The sequence below is a fragment of the Penicillium daleae genome (assembly GCF_028827525.1).
Source record: "Penicillium daleae strain IBT 16125 chromosome Unknown utg000008l_segment0_segment0, whole genome shotgun sequence".
Taxonomy (NCBI): domain Eukaryota; kingdom Fungi; phylum Ascomycota; class Eurotiomycetes; order Eurotiales; family Aspergillaceae; genus Penicillium; species Penicillium daleae.
In genome coordinates, this window is record NW_026623156.1 from 7,324,708 (window position 1) to 7,347,137 (window position 22,430).

Below are 22,430 nucleotides of genomic sequence, written 5' to 3' on the forward strand. Positions count from 1 at the left end.
GTGCCATCCATGGTGGTGATAAACCTATTAATACTGTATTTCAAGATGTATTTGTGCCCTAAGGGTTTACATTCACAGAGCGCACTACTTTCTGGAAACTTCCGTTGAATTTGAAGTATGTGCTTTAATCTTGTCTGCAAAGAGCATCAGGGTGATTGTTTATACAGGAAAGAGAACCAAACGTTTGGATAGAAATGAGATGGAAAATTATGACCTAGCATTGCCCTTGATGTGCAGAATGAAAAGACTAGAAATAACAAAAACGAAGATCTCAAGAACGGGGTGCATTTGCATATGACTCAGCATTCCCTCGTAACTATGGGGGCAGGGAGATGCTAAAATGGCAAAAGGAAACTGCCCATGTAGAGAGATCTGCAACAACTAAGCCAAAAGTTCAAACGCTTCATCCCTCTTTAGAGACGTTCCCAAGTTCAGCGAGTCGGTTCTGTCGTTTAGATGCCGACTTCGTCCTCGAGGGACGCGGGGACCTCCTTGTCATCCTTGCCTTCATCGGCTCCGTTGTCCTTGTCGACGTCAGCACGCTTCCGTTTCGGGGCCTTGCGCTTTCGTGCTGGGGTACTTGGGCCCGCAGCAGCATTCTCGCCCTGGGCAGGTCCTGGAGCTTGGGCACCCGGCTTGGGGACGTAGGAGGTTGTCAGCCCGTATGAGGCCAGAAGGCGCTCATATCGCTTCATGCTGGGCCAAGTGAGCTTGGAAAACTGCAAACTGGATCAAGTAACTTACGCGGCTCCCTTTGTCTTTATGTCCATTTTCTTGCTGAAGGCGTCCCAGTCGATCTAGATTGGAGTAAATGTTAGTGGCTTTCCGATGACATGTCCGGTGGGTTGGAGGGGGAGTTGGCGTACCTTGTCGAGCTTGCCGGCCTCCGTGTGCATGATTGCATTGATCATGAACCACATGGGGTCCTTGCTGGGATCCTTGGTGACGTCTTGCTCCTTGGTGGTTGTCGACATTTTGGCTTGGGTTGATTCTGGTGTAGCAAGTGAAGTGTTGATCCAATGTGGGTGTCGAGGTAGGTGTCAAGATGGATGTGAAGTTTGTTTGCGAGGATTTGAGAGAAGTTAAAAAAGGAAGAGGGTGAGGACGATATAAAAAGAGACTGATAAGCGATGTGATCGGTGGATAAGGGTCTAATCACATGCGATGACCATCATCATCTATTCTGTGTATATTCTTCGAGGTCGTTCTCCGTCCGACTCGATCGGTAGATTGCTGTTGGTAGGAGAACACTTAGGGTTGATCCACACACGGGACCCCAATGTACCTCATCATAGCGACATAGCACAGGCAACATGTACCAAATCTACAGATATCCTGGCCTACCATAGCACTGCCCATACTATCTACGGAGGTTGGATGCAACGTAAACGAACGGGAGAGAGTTGGTGTGTGAGAGATCAAAACGCCCGTGTATTTGGCCAGGTGAGTCTTCTGCGAAACAGACATCACATTAGCAGGATATTCTCCTCAAGAGCGGAACTGTTCATCTTCCCCTCCAATATTTTGGTCTTGATGAATTCTGCATGCCTCGGTGTCGTCGGCCTGGCCATACTTCTCGGAGACCTCACGTGTACACTCAGAGAACTTGCTGTTTGGAGCAGCGTTGCTTGGCCCAACGGCAGGTGAAGCCTCAGGTGAAGTGTCTTCCGCGCTTTGATGGTACTTCATGGGTGAGATAAGATGCTGAGCTCAGAAGTCGCTAGTCGCGTTTTAGGCTGGGGCGAGTCAGCTGATTTGAGCACTCGAGTATAAATGAAGATCCCTTACGCCGTTTTCTTGGTGATGCCTATCTTTTCCTGTTTACAGATAACGTAGTGTAAACCAGGGTGGGGGGTTAGGAACCAAGACGAAGATGTCGGTTGTTCGCTGGACAGGACCAAGTGGGAGAGAATTAAGACAATATGAGACCCAAACAGACAGAAATACCCACAAGCAGTGATACCAGTGTATCAGGGTGAAATCACTTGATATGGAGCTGTGCTATATGATATGCGGTGTGCCGATTAAGAAGGTGGCAGTGGGTATTTATTGTGGACCAGGAAGTATTACTACCCAAAATGTAAAACTCAAGGTCCGAGTCTAACTTTCGAGTCCTGTTAACGTGCATGTACACTTAATTCATGCGTGTAAGTGAGCACGCTATCGATATTTTAGTGAAAGTGAAATCGAGGGAGCCATGCTGATATCCAGACCATTTCTTGCTGAGTTCGGTATTGTAAATGATAGCGGCAATCCAAATCTTGGCCCCATCCATGTTAAGTAAATCTGTCGATGATGTTCACAGTATATGATACATGCCATGTTTCGAAAATATGGGCGGTGTATCGGGTTTTAAATGGCGTAAATAAAGGCTCTAAAACTGACGGATAAGCGCCACGATCACCAAGGAAGTATAATGTACGTTAACCTTCCATCAAGGTTATTACGCCAAGATGTCAATTTAATAGACATTTCATGGCCTTCATTACTGAACTAAGCTGGATAGCAACCCACAGTATACCATCTGTGGGCGATAACTTAGAGGGATCACGTCCTCAGGTTGCACCTCTTTCCCTGATACCTTGACACCAATCAAAAAGGCAGTACCAGCACGTATTCTTTAGAGAAAATATTAGTTTAGAAACATTGTAAGTCTCTGTTTTCATATAGAGATGAGAATGTTGAGCGGGCATCCCCATTTTAAGGCAGTTAATATTAACCTAAACTAAAGAAATCATTAAGGGGATTGGTATGTTACAAATTTGTAGGGAACTCAGAGGAAATTTCATGCATTTAACACTTTGATAGCAAGAAAATTCTTCCTTGCTAGATACAGAGCATGGCTTTTATGAACATACCAGAGCGACAACGAAGAATCATTGCCGTTCAGGAGCTTGCAACAGATTCACAAAATGCCTGGAAACTTTGTCATCAAAGGTACAATTCCAACAACAAGGATCAGTTCGTGAACACCTTCCCACTCTTTTCCCACTTCCAGGACATTGGGACGCCATTTAGGCGGTTTCAAACTGGGCTTCACCCTCGGGAGCCAGCTTAATCTTGTTCTCAATATCATCGGCCAAATCCTGGGTCATGGTGTCTGGACGCTTGCGCTTGTTCGACTTCCGCTTTCGCTTCGGAATGGTCGAGGGTTCGTTGGTTCCATTCTCAGCATGGTTGGAACCAGAGACTTGCTCTGCCTGGGAGGTGTATGCCCTGTTCAGCCCGTAAGATGCCAGCAGCCGGTGATAACGCATTTGACTTGGTCAAGTCAGTTTATTTGGACACTCCGATGCACTTCAAGGTACTGACGCTGCGCCCTTGGAGGGGACATTCATCTTCTGGGCAACCGCCTCCCAGTCAATCTAACGTAAACTGTATGTCAGCAGCATTATCGAGGGGCATGTAGGGGTCTAGTGAGAGGCATAGTAGGGAGTAGGGCCTGTTTGATGGGAGCTGCATCATACCTTCTCGATTTTTCCAACTTCACTGTGCATAATACAGTTGATGAGAAACCAAGTGGTATCCTTGTCAGGGTCCTTCTCCTTCTCCTTGGTGGGGGAAGACATCTTGCTTGTGCTTATTTGAAACAGGTGGGTGTTAAATTGGGTAGTCCGTTTCGAAAAAGTACAAAGGTTGTTGGTTGCTGAAAGGGGAGGGTGGTGAAGAAGGAAAAATAAGAGAGGGTGGGAGACAGATAAATGAAACCAGTGGGTGAGACCATGAAGGAAGGCTGTTCTTGGTGTTTGCTCCAGTCCAGTAAGATTGTGGATCAGGAATAACCCAGGCCTCAAGTTCAAATTCCCATTCTACTTGTAGAAATGCGCAAATACTTATCACTGAAGTCACAACGTCTGTTCATTTCACAATCTGGCCGGTTGATGGCAGGCTGAGAAGCATGGAATTAAAAATTTAGGTATATGATCTTCGACCATGTCCAACGTATAGCTCACCCCCTACGTTGAACTATGATATGCGGTGCCCGTAGCTAAATAATATCTGATGCATTTCAATATTGTACATTAAGGACCGTGTCTATCAAGGCCTTGGCCTTTTGTTAAGCCATTGGGAATCGGTTCAAGGATGATGGTCATATCTCAGAGCTGCATCACCGCGGCACCAGTGGTTATCCATGCCCCCCAAATGCATCGAGGCGCTCCCAAGTGGGGCCTCAAGAAGGTGATGTCTACAACGAGGTTAAATAAAGAGGATAGATAGACTTGGTTAAATTCCGGCTCCCTGAATGTATGTTCGCCTGGGATGCAAATTACAAACCATGGCTATCGAAACGTTCATCATCATAATCGCTCGGTGCGAACCTACTACACCGGCGCTAAATTCCACCCCTGTCCCTTACCAAAAGGAAACCAAGTATCAAAACGCAAAGTAGCCAGGTGTCCTGCACTGGTCAAATGGTTAGTTTATCAGAGTCAAGATGAGCGTGTTGTAGAAGTCCCGACGTACTTTGACCATGGAGGTGCCTAAGCTTCATTCTCGCTGGTCTTGTCCACCTCTGCCTTGTGGTCGTCCTCGTCATGCTCCTCCTTGGCCTCAGGCTCATCCTTGGCCTGAGCCTCCTTGGCAGCAGTCTGTGCCTTGGGCTTACGGCCGCGCTTGGCACCGGGCTTCTGCACCTTGTTTGGCGAAGGCTTGGGGCTGATGGGGCTTCCGGGACCCTGGATGCTTTTCAGTCGTATACCATCAATATCAAAATTCGGTACTCACATCAGAGCGGGCATAGGTGGTTTCAATACGAATGTCGTATTTCTTCTTCAGAGCGCTGAACCGGTTGCCAGCAGACTTCACATTGCCGTAGCCGAGGGCATCGGCAACCGCACCCATGTCGACCTGGAATGTCATGAGAACGCTGTTGTCATCGAGATTCAAGTCCGCACCGTTCAGTCTCACGTACCTTCTTGGAGTCGGGGTCAATATTCCGAAGGCACATGGCCAGGAATGCATTCTCCTGGTCCATGCCAGAGTCAGATCCCTTGGCAGACTTTACAGGGGACTTTGGAGGCATTTTGAAATCTCGTCAGGTTCACCGTGTATGAAGTGAGTTATGCGGACAAGAATATGAGTAAATGGTCAAGTTGGGTGACGTGGGAAGGAAAAGGAGGCAAGTTTGCTGGGAGAGAGGAAGTGAGAGAAGAAATGGCCGGGGAAATCGATGGCACCCTGCTCAACCTCAGGGCAAGGGTCAACTTTTTGGAAACTTCCGGCATGCCTTCCAAATCAAATAACCAGTACATGTGATGCTCCTCCAAGATCCAAGGATTTGGTCGCTGTCAAGTGCTCCACTATCTTCCACAATGCTATCGGGACCTTGAGAGACTATCACGATAAAATAGAAACCACGGACCAGGAGAACGAACGTGAAATACCTTACATCCACAAGTGGCATACTCTTGGATGCTTGGTTGATACGTTGAATATGTCTTCGATACCTGAATCCTGGAAACACTGGCTCGTCAACCAATCCAAGCAGGTCCTGATACCTCTTTAGCAGGTTTTATCCCCAGGGCCCTGTTTTACAATACATCATTCGGGTTCTGTTAGGTCGATGAATTCAATGGTTTTGTCCCTAATGCCCAGAGCGTTGACCAGATCTTAGTAGCTAGGTATTTACTTCTTGCCTTCATCTTGAAAGGGTTTTTCTGGTGAGAGATTGCAGTCTTTTTTTGTTCAAGGATCAGACACAAAGAACATCCAACTATCTCACACTCTGAAATAAGTCCAAACCCCAAGTAGCTTGAAACACATGCTAGCTAATGCAGATTTTGTCCGTCGAACCTTGCTCCATCTTGATCTCCACAGTCTCGATTGTCTTCTCGCCAGACTCTGGTTCCTGCTTGATCCTCGCTGGAGGGGGCACATCCTCCTTGGTTCCCACTGGGGAGGTCGGAGATTCGTTTTTTTGCTGTAGTACTGGCTCCCAGGTGATCACCGGACCACTGTTGAAACCAGGTGTTGGGGAGGGAAAGTCTGGCATGTTGATATCATGGGCCAGGGGAAATGACGGGTACGTTGTAAATCCCGATGGAGTCGACATTGGCACCGGGGCATACGTGCCCAAGGGTAGGGTCATTGACATACCGCTCGCAAGATATTGGTGCTGAGGTCCATGCGAGATCGGATCGAAATTCTCCAGGTACCTGGCCGGCATCATTTGTGGGGACGGCATGTTTGGTGCGGGTGACATGGCTTGTGAGAATGGAGAGTAGAAGCTGTCTTGGGAGTTAGATGGGCCTTGGATGCCATACACATTTGGGGTGCCGGGCTCGTATTTGACGAATGGGTTGGAGTTCGGCTGGAATGTTGACCCAGTTGGTTCAAGTTTTGGCACAATCCCTGATTCCGAGAACGACTGGTGTTGCATGGCCTGTGATGCCTGGAGATCTCCCTTCAAGTCGCCCTTGCCTCCCTTCTTGGCGTCCTTTTTCTTGATCGTTCTTGCCGATGGCGGGTCTATCTGGGATTTGAATCGCGAGTAGCGCATGCGTGCGGCATGGCCGTTGGAAATTTCAAGGTCAGATGCAACTTTATTCCAATCAATCTGGAATGGATTAGCATCATCTTTGGCCAACAGTTGAATGACATGAAGACGATGGCCTCACCTCCTTCAAGTTCAGTTGTCTGATTATGGCATAGAGAAACTTTGGTGTCGGGCCTTCTGTGTCCAACACTTTGCTTCGTTGACCCATGATGAACGGTCCCAGGGTCAGACTTTGGCCAGTAACACGAGAAGATCCTGTCCAGGTAGATGCCCGGGTTGGTGGGAGAGGCTGGAGGTTGATATCTGTTCAGAACTTAGTGCGTCGTAGTGAACACCAGACCGGTATATATCTACGTCAAAGCATGAGTGCCAGACAAAGCCGAGGGCTATATTTTCTCTGATTGTAGGGATCAAACCTCACTCCATTAATTGACTTCTCATGATAGCAAGGAGAATGCTTGAGTGTGCCTTTAAGAAAGAAGTGTAGTTGGTGGGTCATGTAATAAGCCAGCCTAGCCTCAATGGGAGGCGCGATATTGATGCTGCGTGGAGCTCTGGCATCATGTGCGATTATAATGGAGAAAGGCGAATTATAAATCTCCAGCAGCTGTGATGAGGTCTTCCATCATTGCCGTGTACAGGGTCTTTGACCATCCATCCGTGTTCAACGATCTCTTGTCCTAAATCTGCATTTCCTCACGTGCCTGTCCTTGCCCTAGCATCTGCATGAACAATCAGGGCTACTCATGGAACAAAAGGTCCTCAAACAGAAGAAACTCATTTCAAAGTCCAGTTGAATCAGATTCCACAGCCTGGAGCAAAGCATCATGGAAGTCAAGTAAAGGAAAGGCACGGGGAGTGTAGGGATCCATTATTGTTCGACCTGCCCGAGCTGTAAGTACTTCCTAGACTTTTGTTGACTGCCCTAGAATGAGCAGAGATGAACCATATCGGCATTGAACATTCCTAGCATAAATGGGTAGAGCCAACGCGAGAAGCATGAAAGAGATCTGCCATGAAAATTAAATGAGGCGAGGCATTCACAAAGCGTGGGCCTAAATGACCTTGAAGTGACCTGGTTGGACAGGCTGTCCAACCAGATTAGATTCTGACTAATCTCGATGGGCTGCCCCTCGGCAGGAAGTAGTGGGCCATGGAGCAGGTCAGGGCCGAGACTACAGTGCTGTTACCTTGCTATACTCATTTTGATAATTCAAGAGTCGCGATATTCCCCGACCTGAAATTCTGCGGTAATAAGCATGTTGGTCGCGGTAGGAGCATGCTACCTAGACACTATTCTAACGTACGCCGAGTTCCTGGTGTCACACAATTATTGAGAGTTGAATATCATCGATACTAATCGTGCTGCCCATATAGAACGCCATATTATCCTGGAGAGGATGAAAAGCTGCGGGCAACCAATGTGACTCGTCGGAGGGGTGGTAACTGCCCGAACACGCTCGAAGTGCTGCAACAACTGACATTCCATGAATCAACGGAGCGAGGGCTTCCATTGACTCTGATTACAATATTACCAGCCAAGTCCTCAATGGCCACGCAAAAGATCAGATCGTCATTCGGATCGCGCGTCAACTTGGATCACTGCATTTACCGAGAGGGGCTGGAAGAACCAGCCTCATGCTACATTATCAAGAGTCAATCTACTGGGAGCCGCACTATTGTCAACTACAACAATCTCCTTGAGATCACACTCGAGGAATTTACCGGAGCGGCCGAGAAGCTCGGTTCAGAAGCAACTTGGTTTCATTTTGAGGTATGACTGGAACGGAATACTCTATATACGCACTACTCATACTCGCGCAGGGTCGAACGCCAGAGATGACTCTCCAGTTTATCCTTTATTTGCGAAAGCAATTTCCTGCAATTCAAGTGAGCGTCGAAATCGAAAAGCCGGGCCGGCCAGGTCTTCAGGAGCTTGCCGAGGAGGCCGACGTGGTGTTCTATTCGAAGACCTGGGCCCAGGTAGGCAAATCGTTTACATGGGCTGGCTGTTGAAAAGGCTCTGACACCCGAATAGGATCTCGGATATCACACAGCAGAAGAGTGTCTACGGGAGCAGTCGAAACGGATACACAACGCGTGAGTAGCCCTTGTCTGAGGCGGGAAGCGTGGGTGAAGTGTTGAGTAGAGATCTAGATCATTGCTATGTTGTACTTGGGGCCAGGATGGAGCCAGTGCTCTACAACCGCGTACTGGGGACTTCGAACATGTGGCGGCTTATACAACGGAGAATTTCAAAGTTGTCGAGTGAGTTGAGATGTCAAAAGGGATGTCAAAAGGGAGCGAAGGTATGCTAACACGTATCAGTCCGATCGGAGCTGGTGATACATTCATCGCTGGAATGCTGTATGCTTTGAATTGCAAAGAAAAGGACTGGGATCTATCCAAAAAGCTTGCATTTGCAAACCGGATTGCGGGCTTAAAGGTGTCCCAGGAAGGGTTCGCAAGTCTGGATCGTGCATTAGCATCCTTTGTTTGAATATTTGATCATGTGGTCCTGTCAAGTGTTGTCACTAAATGAGATCAACATTAGTCAAACAATTGGGAATTCGTCTTCCATATGAATGTTTCTTTTTCTCCCTTGGAACGGGAACGACGTGGTGGTGGATTTGATGTGGATGAGAAAGGCGTGATAATACCACGTGACCATAGATTGTTGCGGGCCTGGCGGTGAGAAACAAAAAAATATTCTGCCACCAACTTTTCTCGGAAGCTTCTGCATCGAACACACCTGCTGCTCGGCATTCACATATCACCATGGCTGCAGTTTACAAGACAGTTTCCAAGAAGAAGGCCCGGCAATTGACCGAGGATATGGATGAGGACTCCGATGTGCCCATGGACGAGCTCCTCGAGGATGCAGACGACACCACCGACAGCGAAGAGGACGAGGAAGTGGAGGACCGGATCGCTGAAGCCAGGAAGCAACTTGCGGCTGGTTTCATGCCCAAGACTCGGGTTCTGATCTTGACATCGCGCGGTGTCACACACCGGTCAGTACCTACGATCAATGCGCCGAGACCCAATCTACGGCACTTGCTGACCACGCATCTAGCCACCGACACTTGATGTCAGACCTTTGCGCTCTCCTCCCCCACACTCACAAAGAGACCAAACTCGATACCAAGAAGAAGACCGCCGGCTACAACCTCCTGCTGAACTCTCTCGCCGATCTCCACTCGTGCAACATGATTTTCTTCCTCGAGGCCCGCAAGAACGGCCAAGATCTCTACCTTTGGCTTTCGCGCCCGCCCAATGGTCCTACAATCAAATTCCACCTGAACAACCTGCACACTATGGGCGAACTCGGTGCCGGTTTCGCTGGCAACTGTCTGAAGGGTGGACGTGGCATCGTGGTTTTCGATCGGTCATTCGACGAGCAGGGTCCCGACATGAGCGTCCCTGGTGCTGAGTACCGCGGCCTGGTCCGTGAGATGCTGCGCGGTATTTTCTGTGTTCCCAAGCGTGGTGTCAAGGGCATGAAGCCTTTTGTGGACCGTATTATCGGTGTTTTCGGCGTGGACGGCAAGATCTGGATCCGCGTCTACGAGATCCGCGAGTCTGAGGGCGGTGCCAAGAAGAAGGACGAGGAGACTGCTAAGACTGTTCCCAAGGCCAAGGACACACAGGCCGAGGTTTCTCTGGTTGAAATCGGTCCTCGCTTCGTGCTGACCCCCATCGTCATCTTGGAGGGCAGTTTCGGTGGCCCTGTTATCTATGAGAACAAGGAGTATGTCAGCCCCAACCAAGTCCGTCGCGAGGCACGGATGGGCAAGGCTGGCCGGTACGCCCAGCGTCGGGAGGTGCAGACCGACCGTATCACCAAGCGTACGGATCTGGGTCTTTCGGACAACTCTTCGCGGAAACCCGATGCGCTGGAGACGAGGAAGTTGTTCGCATAGAGGGAATGGCTGTTTTCATGTGGGCCATTCTGATGGTTCGAGTATTTTGTATATTTGGGCGACGATATCATTCATGGTCTGCTTAGGCGTCAGGGCAATATCTCGTAAGGGTTTATTTCAGAAAAGTATTTTGCACTTGTTTTCACTCCTTGGATGTAGTCTTTCCATTCTCTAAAATTATTATGTCGCTATAGTTAACTAGCTCTTGTTGCTTGGTCAAGTTCTGTTCCCACGACCAAACTTTATCCCCGATTCTCGCAAGTCACAACCCGCGGTGGAGCTGCAGGTGGGCCCGAGGCGTCGTGGCAGCCATCTGGGCCGTCAATGGCACCAGCAGCTCCCCCCCCTGGAGCTCAAATACACTTTACAGACTAAAATTATTTCGCACACAAGGGCCATTGTTTATTGGAATATGTTGATTGTCCAGGAAAGGCTTTCATACACAATACCACGTAGCCACAGTGACGCCCAACCCATTTCATTGCACCGGCGACCTTAACAGACCAACGGGAGGAAAAGAGCAGAAACAAAGTCTGGTGGAAAGGAATCAATTTAGGTGGAACCACCCAGAGCACAAGCACACATTAGAAAAAAGAGATGAAGTAGGAAAAGGGGAAACGGCAATGATCCGGGTATTTGGAGCTATGTCTGGGATGTGGGAGCTCCTCCATTCTTCTCGGGTTTCCTACCGGGTCCAGATCCTGCCGGTGTATCGTCTTCGCCTCAAATTACAGACTCCATCACAGATCATGGCCATTTCAAAGTCACATTGTAAAAAGGAAGAGTCGTTGCAAGTCCGTTTCGTCGGCCCTTTAGCAGCAGCCCTGCTTCTGCTCGTTGGGCTGCGGGGTGAAGTCGATAGTGCGGCCCACAGGTGGGTTCGTGCTCGACTCGCCGGAGTCCAGAGCCTTGCTGGAAACGATGCGGTAGATTTCTGGGGAAGGGGGTTCGAGTTAGTTGTTGCCTGGACGGGGGTCCCGTGCGTGGATCTAGAACTGGGGTTGACCCTACCTGTGAGGATGTTCTGGAAGGCAAGTTCGACGTTGCTGGCGTCAAGGGCGGAGGTTTCGATGAAAGAGAGGTTGTTCTCGCCTGTTGCATCAAGTCAGCCCCAGAGTCCTTCCCCATGTCTCCCCTAGCGAAATTAAACACATACTGGCAAATTGCTTGGCCTCCTCGGTGGGGACCGCACGCAGGTGCCGCAAATCACTCTTGTTACCGACCAACATGATGACGATGTTGGAATCGGCGTGATCCCGCAGCTCCTTCAACCACCGGTTGACATTCTCGTAAGTCTGGTGCTTGCTGATATCGTAGACGAGGAGAGCGCCGACGGCGCCACGGTAGTAAGCCGAGGTAATGGCACGGTAGCGCTCCTGGCCAGCAGTATCCCAGATCTGTGCCTTGATGGTCTTAGAGTCGACTTGGATTGAACGAGTTGCGAACTCGACACCGATGGTGGACTTGGAGTCCAGGTTGAACTCGTTGCGGGTGAAACGGCTCAGCAGGTTGGATTTACCAACACCCGAGTCTCCGATCAGCACCACTGCTCATATGTTAGTATTGTTGCTCTGTGCGCCTACATTGTGCTGTGGAGGGTTGTGGCAGAGGCACAGGTGGGTGAGCGGAGGGAAGAGGTAAGACGAGTCGAGGCGATACCCGCGCGAGGCAACGTTACCTTTGAAGAGGAACTAGAGCGGCCGTCAGCGAAGAGAGTCAAAACAACAGCTGTGTGGAGATAAGGCTTACATCATATTCATCGTTGGCCATGTTGAAGGTAGGGGGAATGAGTCGGGGGGTGGAATGAGGGGAGGAAAGGGAAAAAAGAAATGGGGGTGGAGGCGAAGTACTGTAGGCGATAGGAGAGAGAGATGATGCTCAGGGTGGAGTGCCTCCTTAACGTCCGAGTCACGTGCGGGTGTTTGCTCAGCGTTTCTAAACAATGCGGGAAAAGATACGCAGTAGTCGTGAACCTCTTCATAAAGTATCTTTTGTCAAATAGAGCTTGGGGATCAGGGTGTTACCATATCTATGCCAAATTAATTCGTGTCAAGATCTCCGGCACGCGTGCAGCTATCTTCAACCCCAGTCGCAATGACCTCAGGCCTGTTCGGTCTGGAGATTTTTCTTTCACCCCAGCCCCTGCTCAAACAGCAAACTCAGCACGCATCTCCTCCTTCGCAGTAGTTTTGATTTGCCATTTCCCAGTTTCTGTGATTCTCCCTACCTCTTGCCCCCTGGTGGTGAGGAACCTGCTGATGCTGCGGGCCCTCTGCAATGGAGGCAGACACGGAGATGAGAGATGCCGCCACTCTCTCAGATGCGGATTCTCTGGCGTCTACTGCTCCAAGTGAGCAGGATTCAGAATATGAAGTCGAAGAGATTCTTGCAGAGCGCTCTTCACATCAAACGGGCAAGAAGAAGTTCTTACTTAAATGGGCCCACTATCCCATCGACCGAGCCACATGGGAGCCAGCTGAAATGTTCCTAGAGATGGACGACACCATGCTTACGTGGAAGGAAAAAAGACGAAGAGTTGCAGCGGGCATGGAACAAGATTTCGATGTGGACATCTGGAGAAGAGCTAAACATGACCGCGAACGTGAAACTCGGAGACGCAAGGAAGCTCGCCGGAGGAAACGTGCCGAGAGGGCTGCTCGAAAGAATGACAAGCCTCTTCCTCCCTCTGTGTCGAACGGGCTGCCCGATTCTCGAGAGTCGTCATCCGATGCTCCATTGATGCAGGCATCTCGCGCGTCCTCGCCGGATGTGCCACTCATTCGGACCAGCGCAATTTTCCACAAGCCTGGTCAACGGTCTAGCTCCTTCGCTTCAGACATATCGTCTCTCTTTGTCTCATCAGATGACCCAGAGCCAGAATCCCACTCCTCCAAGGGAAGTCTGCCGCCTTCGACCTTGCCTACGGCTCAGTCTCTGCAGGATTCGTCTTTTAATCGTCTGCGGGTGGGCTTGGGTCCTCAAAGCTCGTCTAAGCCGAGCAAAATAGAACCAGGGCCACCTGAAATCCCTCGATCACAACCTTCCCAGGATTTTGCTATTCCGGCAAAGAAGACTCAACCAACTCAACCAACTCAACCACTTCCACAAACTTCCGAATCTGCCGAAACCTCTCGGGCCTCCCACCCTGTCACTGAGATCTCGAAGACTGCAACCTCGAAGTTAGATAAAGCCTCTGACAAAGGTCCCAGCCAGAACACTGGCGACATACCAGCAACTGGAGCCAAGCAGACACGGGAGTCTCAATCTCAACGATCACAGACCTCATCAAGCCAACCTGCCAAGCAGCTAGCATTAGGGCCTCTTTACACTGCCTTTGCACCCCACAAATCCAAGGATCCAGAACCTGACATAACCCAGCTGGATCTGCGCAAGCCCACTGAATTTCCTGCCAGGACAGCTGCTGGAGTGCCCGTTCCATTTGCTAAAATGACAGCTTCGGATAGTTACCGACGGGGCTCTCAGGGTGGGATCAAAACTACTGCTGCGTCGTCTAGAGCTTCCCTAACTGGGTCTTCCGAAGCCCATGGCCCTCCCTCGCAGGCGCCTCGGGTCCCTCAAACAGAGAGGCTCGGTCGATCCCCTCCTATCTCGCCCCGCGGTCCCCCTCTGCGATTTGGTGACTCCTACAGACCGAGCCGTTCTCGCCGTAGTCCTCCCCCTCGGCGCCCAGGCCCACGCGAAAGGTCGCCAGATTCCCGTCGGAGATCTGACTCGCGATCTAGATCGCCTGACCGCTCGTCCAGACCACGAGAGGCTCGTCAAAGATCTCCAGTAAGCCGGCGGAGATCCCCAGATCATCATCGGGCAGCCGACTGCTATCGGCCCGCTCCTTCCCCCTTCGTGACCGTGACGCGTCCAAAGTCAGCCTCCACATCTACGCGGTCACCTCCTCCTCCGCTTGTGCCCATTCCAGCTACCATCACTGATACCAGGAATGACACCCCTGTGAACGGCGATGCGCTGGTTCTGTCCGCTAGGCCTTCAAGTCCATCTAAAGAACCTCCGATGTCTGCAAAGGACCAAATCAAGCGTATGCCGATAGGTAAACGCGAGCCTGGCTGCATGACGTTCCGAAAAAATAACTATTTTGTCAACCGCGGTGAAGTTCTGGCACACATATATTTCGGCACAGAAAAACATCTCGTTGGGGCTGTACGGTTGTGTGGGCTAACGGCAGAGGTGAAAGATGACCTCCTGGCAGCCAAGGATGCTGGAGGACGAACTACTAGGTTTGAGATGTGGTTCAAGGATGTGTGCACGCCCGATCAGTATGCCACTCTGTGTCAAGCCGAGGAAAGTGTAGGAGGCTCCAACAGAGTCTTGCGCACATGTTGGATGGAGGGGTTTGCTGACACCAATCCGGAGTTATTCCAAATGTCGGAACTCCTCCGGTGGGAGAATAAGGTCGGCATCTATTACCCTCCCAGAAACGTCGGTTATGTGTGGCTTGCATATTCCCCCAAGTCTCCTGAGTTCACTTACCTCACCCAACCATATCCCGACATCGATCCTTGGGTTCCCATCCGCCTTGCTGTGCGAACACCTTTGCCATCTCTTGATAGCGTGAAAAACGTTAACCTGAGACAACTATTGGGCCCTCGACAGCTCCAGTCTCCAGCGTTGGCCATGGTACCCTATGGCCCGTCAAACCCAGCACCAACAGGGGCGCCTGGCTCACTCGATGAGATCGTTAGACGCTTAGCACAGACTTCTAGCCCTAGCAATCTAGACAGATCCATTCAGAGCCCCGTGGCAGGACCTCCAGACGGACTCGCTTTTGATGGAGAGCCGGCTCGAGAGAGTGAATCCGCGAGGCCGACTGCTCTTGCTCAGGCTACAAGCACCCCAGCTGACCCTCGCATCAGACGTTTGTTGCCTGGGGCGACAGGTACACAGCAACCGCCTCAGGGGCAAGCTAGTCCGGTAGGAGATGGATTAGACAAAAGCAACAAGGAACACCCCCAAGATGCCAACACGAGAGTGCCATTTGATCCCATGGACACTGAGCCGGACAAGACAGTACCCATCCACGCGGTCTCCTTCAATGCGGCCACTCAGAATAGCGCCATGAATCAACTGGCTGACCCTAATTCAATGCTCAGCGAATACTTTGAGCACAATCTCAAACTGAATTTCAAAGAACTCGCAAATGTCAATGGAAAACGGGATGGTCCTCAGGCGGACGTCTTTTTCCTGCACATCCCCGAAGGCGAAGAGGCTCAAAATGACTGCACTCTTCTCAAGGCATGGCTCGAAACGAAAGGGGCGATGATATGGTCTGACTGGGCAAGATTTGTCAAAAACAGCAGCAAGTGCAATGTGATTCTGGTATGTTTCCTTTAGCGATCCAACTCATACTTCTTCTCTACACCAGATCATCTAACTGAAGCCAAAGTTTCATGAATCCTTCGGGAGATACGATGCCCTGCGGCCTAATATTCGGGATGCTTTGGGGAGCTCGTCGATGGGCTTCTGGACCTTCCGTATCTCGAGGCCGCTTGACTACCCTGACGTGCGGTATTGCCAACAAGGAGTTTATTTCCAGCGCATCTTCAACCGTGGTGGCGCTTATCTCTTGACTGAGGACGTCCTTCTCTGTTTGAAAGAAGCAATCGTCATCGTATACTTCTTCCATACGATTTCGCGAAGCAATCCCGGTCTGTGGAAATTGGCTTGTTGGCCAAATCTGATAGAACGTCTCGAGGAAAGGCTTGAAGATTCCAGCGTACCGAAAGATGAGCAGAAACTGTACGGTTCCGACCTTATCCTAAGCTCATATTCCCATACTAACCTTGACCAGTCTTTTCACTCTCGGCTTCTTGATCAGGAAATGCAATTCCATTGATCCCGAACTGCCGTCCTTCCACCCTGATAGCCTTGATCCCACAAATCTCGACAGCGCCAACAACAATGTTGTTTCTCTCAAAGTAGCCGGCTATGGAGAGCGCTCCGCAGATGCGACCCCCAACCTGCCGGCGGATCTCACCCAAACTGAGCGCAACGCGGATCATCTAGCCGAAGCCTTTGCAGGCTGGACCATCGAAAACGCTGCCCGCCTTCGCAAGTCAAATATAATATCAAACTGCAAGAACGAAGTCTTGCTCAAGAGATGGGCTGCCTGGGGCCACGTCACTCTCTACAGTGTCGAGTCCTTCATCGAGAAGTACAAGATCAACGTGAACGACATGCTGGACCGGATCCAGACCAAGTTGAACAAGCCAAGGAAACCGAGCAAGCCATCCCAAAGTGGACCATCGAGTGATAAGGCTCACGCCGACTTTTCGTCTCCCACACAAACCCCCCAGACTCCCATGGTTGGAGGAGGCGTCCCAACTCCGAAGGAACCACATGTCGATCCTTCGACCCAGCGACGACCAAGCGAGTGGAAAGCACCGCAGCCACAAGAAGGTCATCAGTATCAGGCGCCCTATCGTTGAAGGTTCCATGCCCGAACTTAGAACCGCTGTACTTGCGTTTACATTCACGTGAGATATCTCAAACGTGAACTTGAATAACGTTACTTCTTGGCGCAAATCCAACTGGTTAAATGATACCCCATATCTTTGTGCATATCTGCCCATGGCGTTTCAGTGTTTTCATAGGTCGTATGAATCTGTCTATCTTCGTCTTTGTAGGAATGTGCTCCACGGATCCCCTGAATTTAGATACGAATGTGTCTCTGGTCGTTTTCTAAGCACTTAAGGATACTTTGATGGCGTTGACTTCAAAGGTCGCACTGTATGAAGAGGGAAGGGACAGAAACAGAGTCTAGGGTGTACCCAGGTTGGAGTCGATTCTACGCGGATCTAACCATTCGATTTAAGGGGACTTTCAGACCGTGATACACAGGTCCCATTCGTTGATAATGGAAATCATGTACATTAGATATTTAATAGAGAACGCCACCTGCAGGAATAATAAACATGTTCAACCCAATCAAGTCACTAACCAATTGCTCGCTTGCGATATTCCTGAAAGTTCGATGCATGCGGTGCATTGTCAACATCAGCCTGCGGCTTTGGTTTCTTCTCTTTCTTCTTATCTGTCCGCATCTTCTCTTCCCACTCGCTCTCCTCCGCGGAGATCATAGCGTGGAATTTGCCTCCCTGGCCGCGGGCAAGATATATCGGCTGTTCTTGGCGGTCGGCCACAGCCTCAGTTACCAGGACGAATTTTACGCTGGAGCCTGGGGCTTCGAACATGGCGTCGCTAAGGATGGTTTCCATCTCTGTGCGGAGGGCGCGTGCCCCTGTTCCCATCTTGAATGCGTTCGCTGCGATCTTATGTAACGCCGGCGTTGTAAAGCGCAGCTCGATACCTGAGAGCGAGAAGAGGGTTGTGTATTGGGCTAGGAGGGAGTTGCGGGGTTCGGTGAGAATGCGTAGAAGCAAGGGCTGTGTTAGTGTTGACAGAGCGGCGGTGACGGGTATCCGGCCAATCAATTCGGGAATGAACCCGTAACTTTGCAGGTCTGCTGGAGTTAGAAGGTCGAGGGCATTGAAGTATGTGGGCTCGCTGCTTTGTGAGGTTGGAGATGCTGAGGTGAAGAAGGGGAGGTGTTTCTTGTATAACGCTTCTTCTTCGGATCCTGGTAAGATTGGCTTGGCCTCATCGGGTGACGCATTAGATGTGCCCGGTAGGCCACCCAGTATCGACGATCCCCGAACCGGTTGACCGAATCCCATTGAGCCACGCGAGATTCGGTCCATAACTACTTTGTGCAGCCCCACGAATGCGCCCGAAAACACGAACAGAATGTTGTCTGTGCGCACATTGTAGACCTCCCCTTTAGCCGCTGGGGTATTGTTGTGCGGTTGGAAAGGTGTAGTGCCCAGCGGACTATTCGATGGGTACGAGTTTGGAGGACTGGTCGAACGAGGGTTCTTCTCTGGCTTGGCCTGCACTTGGATTGTGGTGCCCTCGATAATCTTGAGGAGAGCTTGTTGGACTCCCTCGCCGCCAACGTCCTTGCCGTGGCTCACTTTCGCTGCCGCAATCTTGTCCACCTCGTCAAGCACAATGATACCTCGCTCCGCCTGCTCAACGTCATAGTTCGCAGCAGCCAGAAGCCGGTGCACGCACGTTTCAGCATCTTCTCCAATATAACCAGCCTGCGTAAACGGTGTGCAGTCGGAGATGCTGAATGGAACGGATAAAACACGGGCAAGTGTTTTCGCCATCAGCGTCTTGCCCACGCCGGACGGCCCCAGAAGTAAGATGTTTGACTTGTCGAGTTGCAGTGGGGACGTGTCGACTAGTTCCCCATGATCCAGCAGGCTATTCGGGCGTGGTTTGGAGCTATTGGGGAGACCAACGGTTCGTTGTTGGCCGGGAAATTCATCTGTATCATTCCAAATGTCTCAGTTAGAATACTTGCTTTCGGGTTCTCAAGGATAGGACTAGAGGCGTACCTTCCAAGGGATGGCTTTCCAGTGCTTCCCTCCGTTGCCTTTTCGCTAGCAGCTCTTCCGCTTCCTCCTCGCGACGCTGGAGCTCCTGCACTCGCTGATAGTGATTGTAGACCGCGACGCTCAAAACCTTCTTCGCGCGATCCTGGCCCACGACATATTGATCTAGATACTGCTTTAGCACCTTCGGTGTAATCCTGGGGGCGCCAAAGGCTGGCGTGGAGCCCAGGGGTCCGGTCGTCGGCAATCCTGTCTCATAGCTCCCGGTGAATGGCTGTGTTGTGAAATCTGACCGGTTAAATTGCGAAAAGGTTGGGAAGCTCGTGGAGGAGGTCGAGAGCATGCGTGTCTGGCTGACGAACGATAGCCTTGGCCGACATCGGGCATACCGATCAGGCCGGACAGCCTCGCGATGCGCCCGGGCAAGAAGGAGCCGACGCTGGAGAGGCTGCCACAGCATGGCCCTGAAATAGCAGAGGACGGGGTGAGATGCAGGAATGGGGATAAATGCGACGAGGAGAGCGTGCGGAGGGATAAATCAGATACGGAGCTTTCCCCGCAGGAGGTGGTGATAACCCACTCTGGATGGAGCTTATCGGCTGAGTCATGGCCTCAGGGCGCCATCCATCCATCCAGCGTGCGGGTGTTTTCCGTCTTTCCCGATCGGCTTTAAAGGGAGCACAAAGATGTGTATACATGTGGAACCTGAGATCCTAGACGATAATATCACATAGCAACCAGCAGGCAATGTTTTCATCTATATTTGTGGTATGCTCCCCATATGACGGATTAAAAGGCGTGTACTCCATACTCTCGTTGGGAATAGTGGACTCTCAACACTTGATAAGCATCCCCTCAAAGAGTCAAAGTGCAATATTATCACTTTGTTATTGTGCTTACCTGCAGCTAGCTTGCTAGTACATGAAACTATCGATCTAGGCTCAGCCATTCATTCAGGCTGTCCATTCCAAAGATGAGATATTGATGAGGCTTGTCATACCATCTACGGAGTACTCCGTACAGTTCGAATAAAATAGAGTAGGTGCAAGCAAAAAGAACGAAGACAAACTAAACTCCACAATTTCCCTCCATTACTCGCCCTTAATCATACCAATTCGTCTGTTGGCCATTAATTCATCCCCGTGCGAACCGCGAATAGAGAGAAATAAGTGCCGTACTTTTGTCTAGGTCTAGCCCAGTTTGTCTCGATTTCAGCCACAGTTGCATTGTAGTAAATCCCTAAACAAGCCACAATCTACGAGGGCTTCACCGTCTCCATAGTTCCATCAGGATCCTATGGTTATGCTTTCCATTCCTCACCCAAGTGTTTTCTCCTTCAACGTGAGCTATTTTGATTGCCGTTTTGGGTCAATCTCGCGAGATCCACTCCGGGCGTGACGGATGATGTCAATCACCCGGGCCAATACGAAGGAGATCTGCATGCTGAGCCATGCTCAACTGAATCCAATTCTCCACCACCCAATCGAGTAATTTCGTATTCGCTGTCGAAATGGTCTTTCTGCACTGCCTGCCCAGGAAATGAAGGGCACTGGAACCGGGCAGGCAAGTATATATATAAAGCCAGGATGTCCGTTCACTCGGTGGTCCCCGGGAGTTTGATCAATCTGTATAATAAGGGAGAAGTCAATCATGATCAGCCCACTTTTACTTTCTCTTTTTGCAAATGCAGCCATTGGGGCTCCGCAGTCTGCCAATTGTCGCTGTCGCCCTAGTGACAGCTGCTGGCCATCCGTGAAAGAATGGTCATCATTAAACAAGACCGTCCACGGGAACCTGGTAGCTGTCCGTCCTGTGGCATCGGTCTGTCACCAGCCTGGGTACAATGCCGATGCATGCAAAGTCGTGACCGACAGCTGGACGGACTCTGTCTGGCGCTCCTCGCAACCAGGTGCTGGTCAATGGGAGAATTGGGAAGCCTGGCCAGAGCGTAACCAGTCATGTTATATCGAGTCACCCGAAAATGCCGCCTGTCAGCAAGGCCGCATCTCGCTATACTCCGCCATAGTTCAGAGTGCGTCTGATATCCAACATGCTGTCCAATTTGCTAGCACTCACAACCTGCGACTGGCTATCAAGAACACCGGGCATGACTTTTTGGGACGTTCGACGGCCCCCGAGTCCCTGCAGATTCTCACGCATAATATGAAGGATATCAAGATTGTGGACAGTTTTGTGCCTAAGGGATCGTCGAAGAGTGAGGGTCCCGCGATTACGATTGGTGCCGGTGTGCAGCTTCCGGAGATGTATGAAGCTGTAGCTCAGCATAATCGCACGGTGATCGGGGGTTCCTCGCACACTGTGGGTGCTGCTGGAGGGTATGTCCAGGGCGGCGGCCATTCGCCATTTGGTCATTGGAAGGGCCTGGCGTCGGACAATGCATTGGAATTTGAGGTGGTGACAGCCGACGTAAGTATCTTTGATGAAAAATACTGCGGGGACGTCTGACTGATGACGTTCAAACTAAAACTTTTGACGTAGGGCAAACTCGTCACTGCGAACTCTTACCAAAATACAGACCTCTTCTGGGCCCTGAGAGGAGGCGGTGGTGGAACCTTTGGCGTGGTCACCAGCGTCACCCTGCGTACTTTTGAGGAAGTACCAGTCGTCGTGTACAATTTCAACATTACCACTGCTGGCGGTGATCCTCGCTTTTGGGACGCATTCGCTGAATGGCACGCCGCACTCCCATCCATCAATGATGGTGGAGGCTCTGGCTATTATTTCAGTCTCCCAAATTATCCCATTAGTGCAAGTGTGAGCGTGTCAACCATCTTCTCCCTCCTGATGTTCCCTGAAAAGACCGACGTCGCCCAAATCGACTTGTTGTACCAACCGCTCGCCGCAAAGCTACGACAGATTGGCGGCGTCCAGGTCGTAAATGAATCCATTCCCTTCCCAACGATGAGCTCGACCATCTTTACGATGCTCATCGGTGGCCAATCTGATAGCACAGGAGGGATTTCAATGCTGGCGTCCCGTCTATATTCAAAAGATCTCCTGACATCTCAAGATGGACCGGGCCGTCTGGCCAACGCCTTCAAGAGTATCAAGTGGAATCCATTCGCCGAAATCATCGGCCACGTTGTTGCGGGTGGTGCCGTCGCGGCCAACGCTGACAAGGTTGATAGTGCTGTCAACCCGGCCTGGCGCAAGGCCATATCGCATATGCTCTTCTCCCGATCATGGGCGGCTAATGCCACTCTGGCAGAGCAGACAGCGGTCATCAAGAACATGACTGATGTGGAGATTCCCATTCTGCGTGCTGTCGAGGGCGAGGATCAGATGGGTGCGTATCTGAATGAGGCCAATGCATACGAACCTGGCTTCCAGGCTGCCTTCTGGGGTGCCAATTATCCTCGTCTGTACATGATTAAGCAGAAGTTGGATCCTAAAGGTCTGTTCATTTCTCGGAAGGGTGTTGGTAGTGAGGACTGGGATGATGCGGGTTTGTGTCGTACTTCAGGTAATCACGATTGAGCTCTTAGATGAGTTACTATGGTGGTAGTATATGTTATTCGGGATCTAGACTGAACAAGGAAAGGATTATTTTCTGCTATGTAT

General features: G+C 50.6%; 11 protein-coding genes across 11 annotated transcripts; 4 read left to right on the forward strand and 7 right to left on the reverse strand.

Moving 5' to 3' along the window:
• Positions 1–452: 452 nt before the first annotated feature.
• On the reverse strand, positions 453–974 carry N7458_011128 (uncharacterized protein; the record flags this gene model as incomplete). Its single annotated transcript, XM_056914510.1, is given in 3 exon segments — positions 453–726; positions 745–797; positions 867–974. 3 exon segments carry the CDS (start codon positions 972–974, stop codon positions 453–455), a joined length of 435 nt encoding a protein of 144 aa, XP_056763359.1.
• Positions 975–1,488: 514 nt separating this feature from the next.
• On the reverse strand, positions 1,489–1,689 carry N7458_011129 (uncharacterized protein; the record flags this gene model as incomplete). The annotated part of the gene is made up of 1 exon (XM_056914511.1): positions 1,489–1,689. One exon carries the CDS (start codon positions 1,687–1,689, stop codon positions 1,489–1,491), a length of 201 nt encoding a protein of 66 aa, XP_056763360.1.
• Positions 1,690–3,014: 1,325 nt separating this feature from the next.
• Positions 3,015–3,569, reverse strand: N7458_011130 (uncharacterized protein; the record flags this gene model as incomplete). Its single annotated transcript, XM_056914512.1, has 3 exons — positions 3,015–3,261; positions 3,313–3,365; positions 3,468–3,569. The coding sequence occupies 3 exons, from the start codon at positions 3,567–3,569 to the stop codon at positions 3,015–3,017; spliced, it is 402 nt and encodes a 133-aa protein (XP_056763361.1).
• A 912-nt stretch (positions 3,570–4,481) lies between these two features.
• Positions 4,482–5,023, reverse strand: N7458_011131 (uncharacterized protein; the record flags this gene model as incomplete). Its single annotated transcript, XM_056914513.1, has 3 exons — positions 4,482–4,676; positions 4,726–4,848; positions 4,913–5,023. The coding sequence occupies 3 exons, from the start codon at positions 5,021–5,023 to the stop codon at positions 4,482–4,484; spliced, it is 429 nt and encodes a 142-aa protein (XP_056763362.1).
• Positions 5,024–5,764: 741 nt separating this feature from the next.
• On the reverse strand, positions 5,765–6,704 carry N7458_011132 (uncharacterized protein; the record flags this gene model as incomplete). The annotated part of the gene is made up of 2 exons (XM_056914514.1): positions 5,765–6,556; positions 6,618–6,704. The coding sequence occupies 2 exons, from the start codon at positions 6,702–6,704 to the stop codon at positions 5,765–5,767; spliced, it is 879 nt and encodes a 292-aa protein (XP_056763363.1).
• Positions 6,705–7,755: 1,051 nt separating this feature from the next.
• On the forward strand, positions 7,756–8,996 carry N7458_011133 (ketohexokinase; the record flags this gene model as incomplete). Its single annotated transcript, XM_056914515.1, has 6 exons — positions 7,756–7,799; positions 7,874–8,270; positions 8,321–8,479; positions 8,535–8,596; positions 8,654–8,764; positions 8,825–8,996. The coding sequence occupies 6 exons, from the start codon at positions 7,756–7,758 to the stop codon at positions 8,994–8,996; spliced, it is 945 nt and encodes a 314-aa protein (XP_056763364.1).
• A 278-nt stretch (positions 8,997–9,274) lies between these two features.
• On the forward strand, positions 9,275–10,419 carry N7458_011134 (ribosome biogenesis protein BRX1; the record flags this gene model as incomplete). Its single annotated transcript, XM_056914516.1, has 2 exons — positions 9,275–9,510; positions 9,573–10,419. The coding sequence occupies 2 exons, from the start codon at positions 9,275–9,277 to the stop codon at positions 10,417–10,419; spliced, it is 1,083 nt and encodes a 360-aa protein (XP_056763365.1).
• Positions 10,420–11,231: 812 nt separating this feature from the next.
• Positions 11,232–12,189, reverse strand: N7458_011135 (Rab family GTPase; the record flags this gene model as incomplete). The annotated part of the gene is made up of 5 exons (XM_056914517.1): positions 11,232–11,353; positions 11,431–11,511; positions 11,576–11,965; positions 12,098–12,110; positions 12,169–12,189. The coding sequence occupies 5 exons, from the start codon at positions 12,187–12,189 to the stop codon at positions 11,232–11,234; spliced, it is 627 nt and encodes a 208-aa protein (XP_056763366.1).
• Positions 12,190–12,696: 507 nt separating this feature from the next.
• N7458_011136 (uncharacterized protein) lies at positions 12,697–16,877 on the forward strand (the record flags this gene model as incomplete). The annotated part of the gene is made up of 3 exons (XM_056914518.1): positions 12,697–15,768; positions 15,836–16,188; positions 16,241–16,877. The coding sequence occupies 3 exons, from the start codon at positions 12,697–12,699 to the stop codon at positions 16,875–16,877; spliced, it is 4,062 nt and encodes a 1,353-aa protein (XP_056763367.1).
• A 507-nt stretch (positions 16,878–17,384) lies between these two features.
• N7458_011137 (putative ATP-dependent Clp protease) lies at positions 17,385–19,308 on the reverse strand (the record flags this gene model as incomplete). The annotated part of the gene is made up of 2 exons (XM_056914519.1): positions 17,385–18,781; positions 18,852–19,308. 2 exons carry the CDS (start codon positions 19,306–19,308, stop codon positions 17,385–17,387), a joined length of 1,854 nt encoding a protein of 617 aa, XP_056763368.1.
• Positions 19,309–20,498: 1,190 nt separating this feature from the next.
• Positions 20,499–22,346, forward strand: N7458_011138 (FAD-dependent oxidoreductase; the record flags this gene model as incomplete). The annotated part of the gene is made up of 2 exons (XM_056914520.1): positions 20,499–21,275; positions 21,348–22,346. 2 exons carry the CDS (start codon positions 20,499–20,501, stop codon positions 22,344–22,346), a joined length of 1,776 nt encoding a protein of 591 aa, XP_056763369.1.
• Positions 22,347–22,430: the final 84 nt, after the last annotated feature.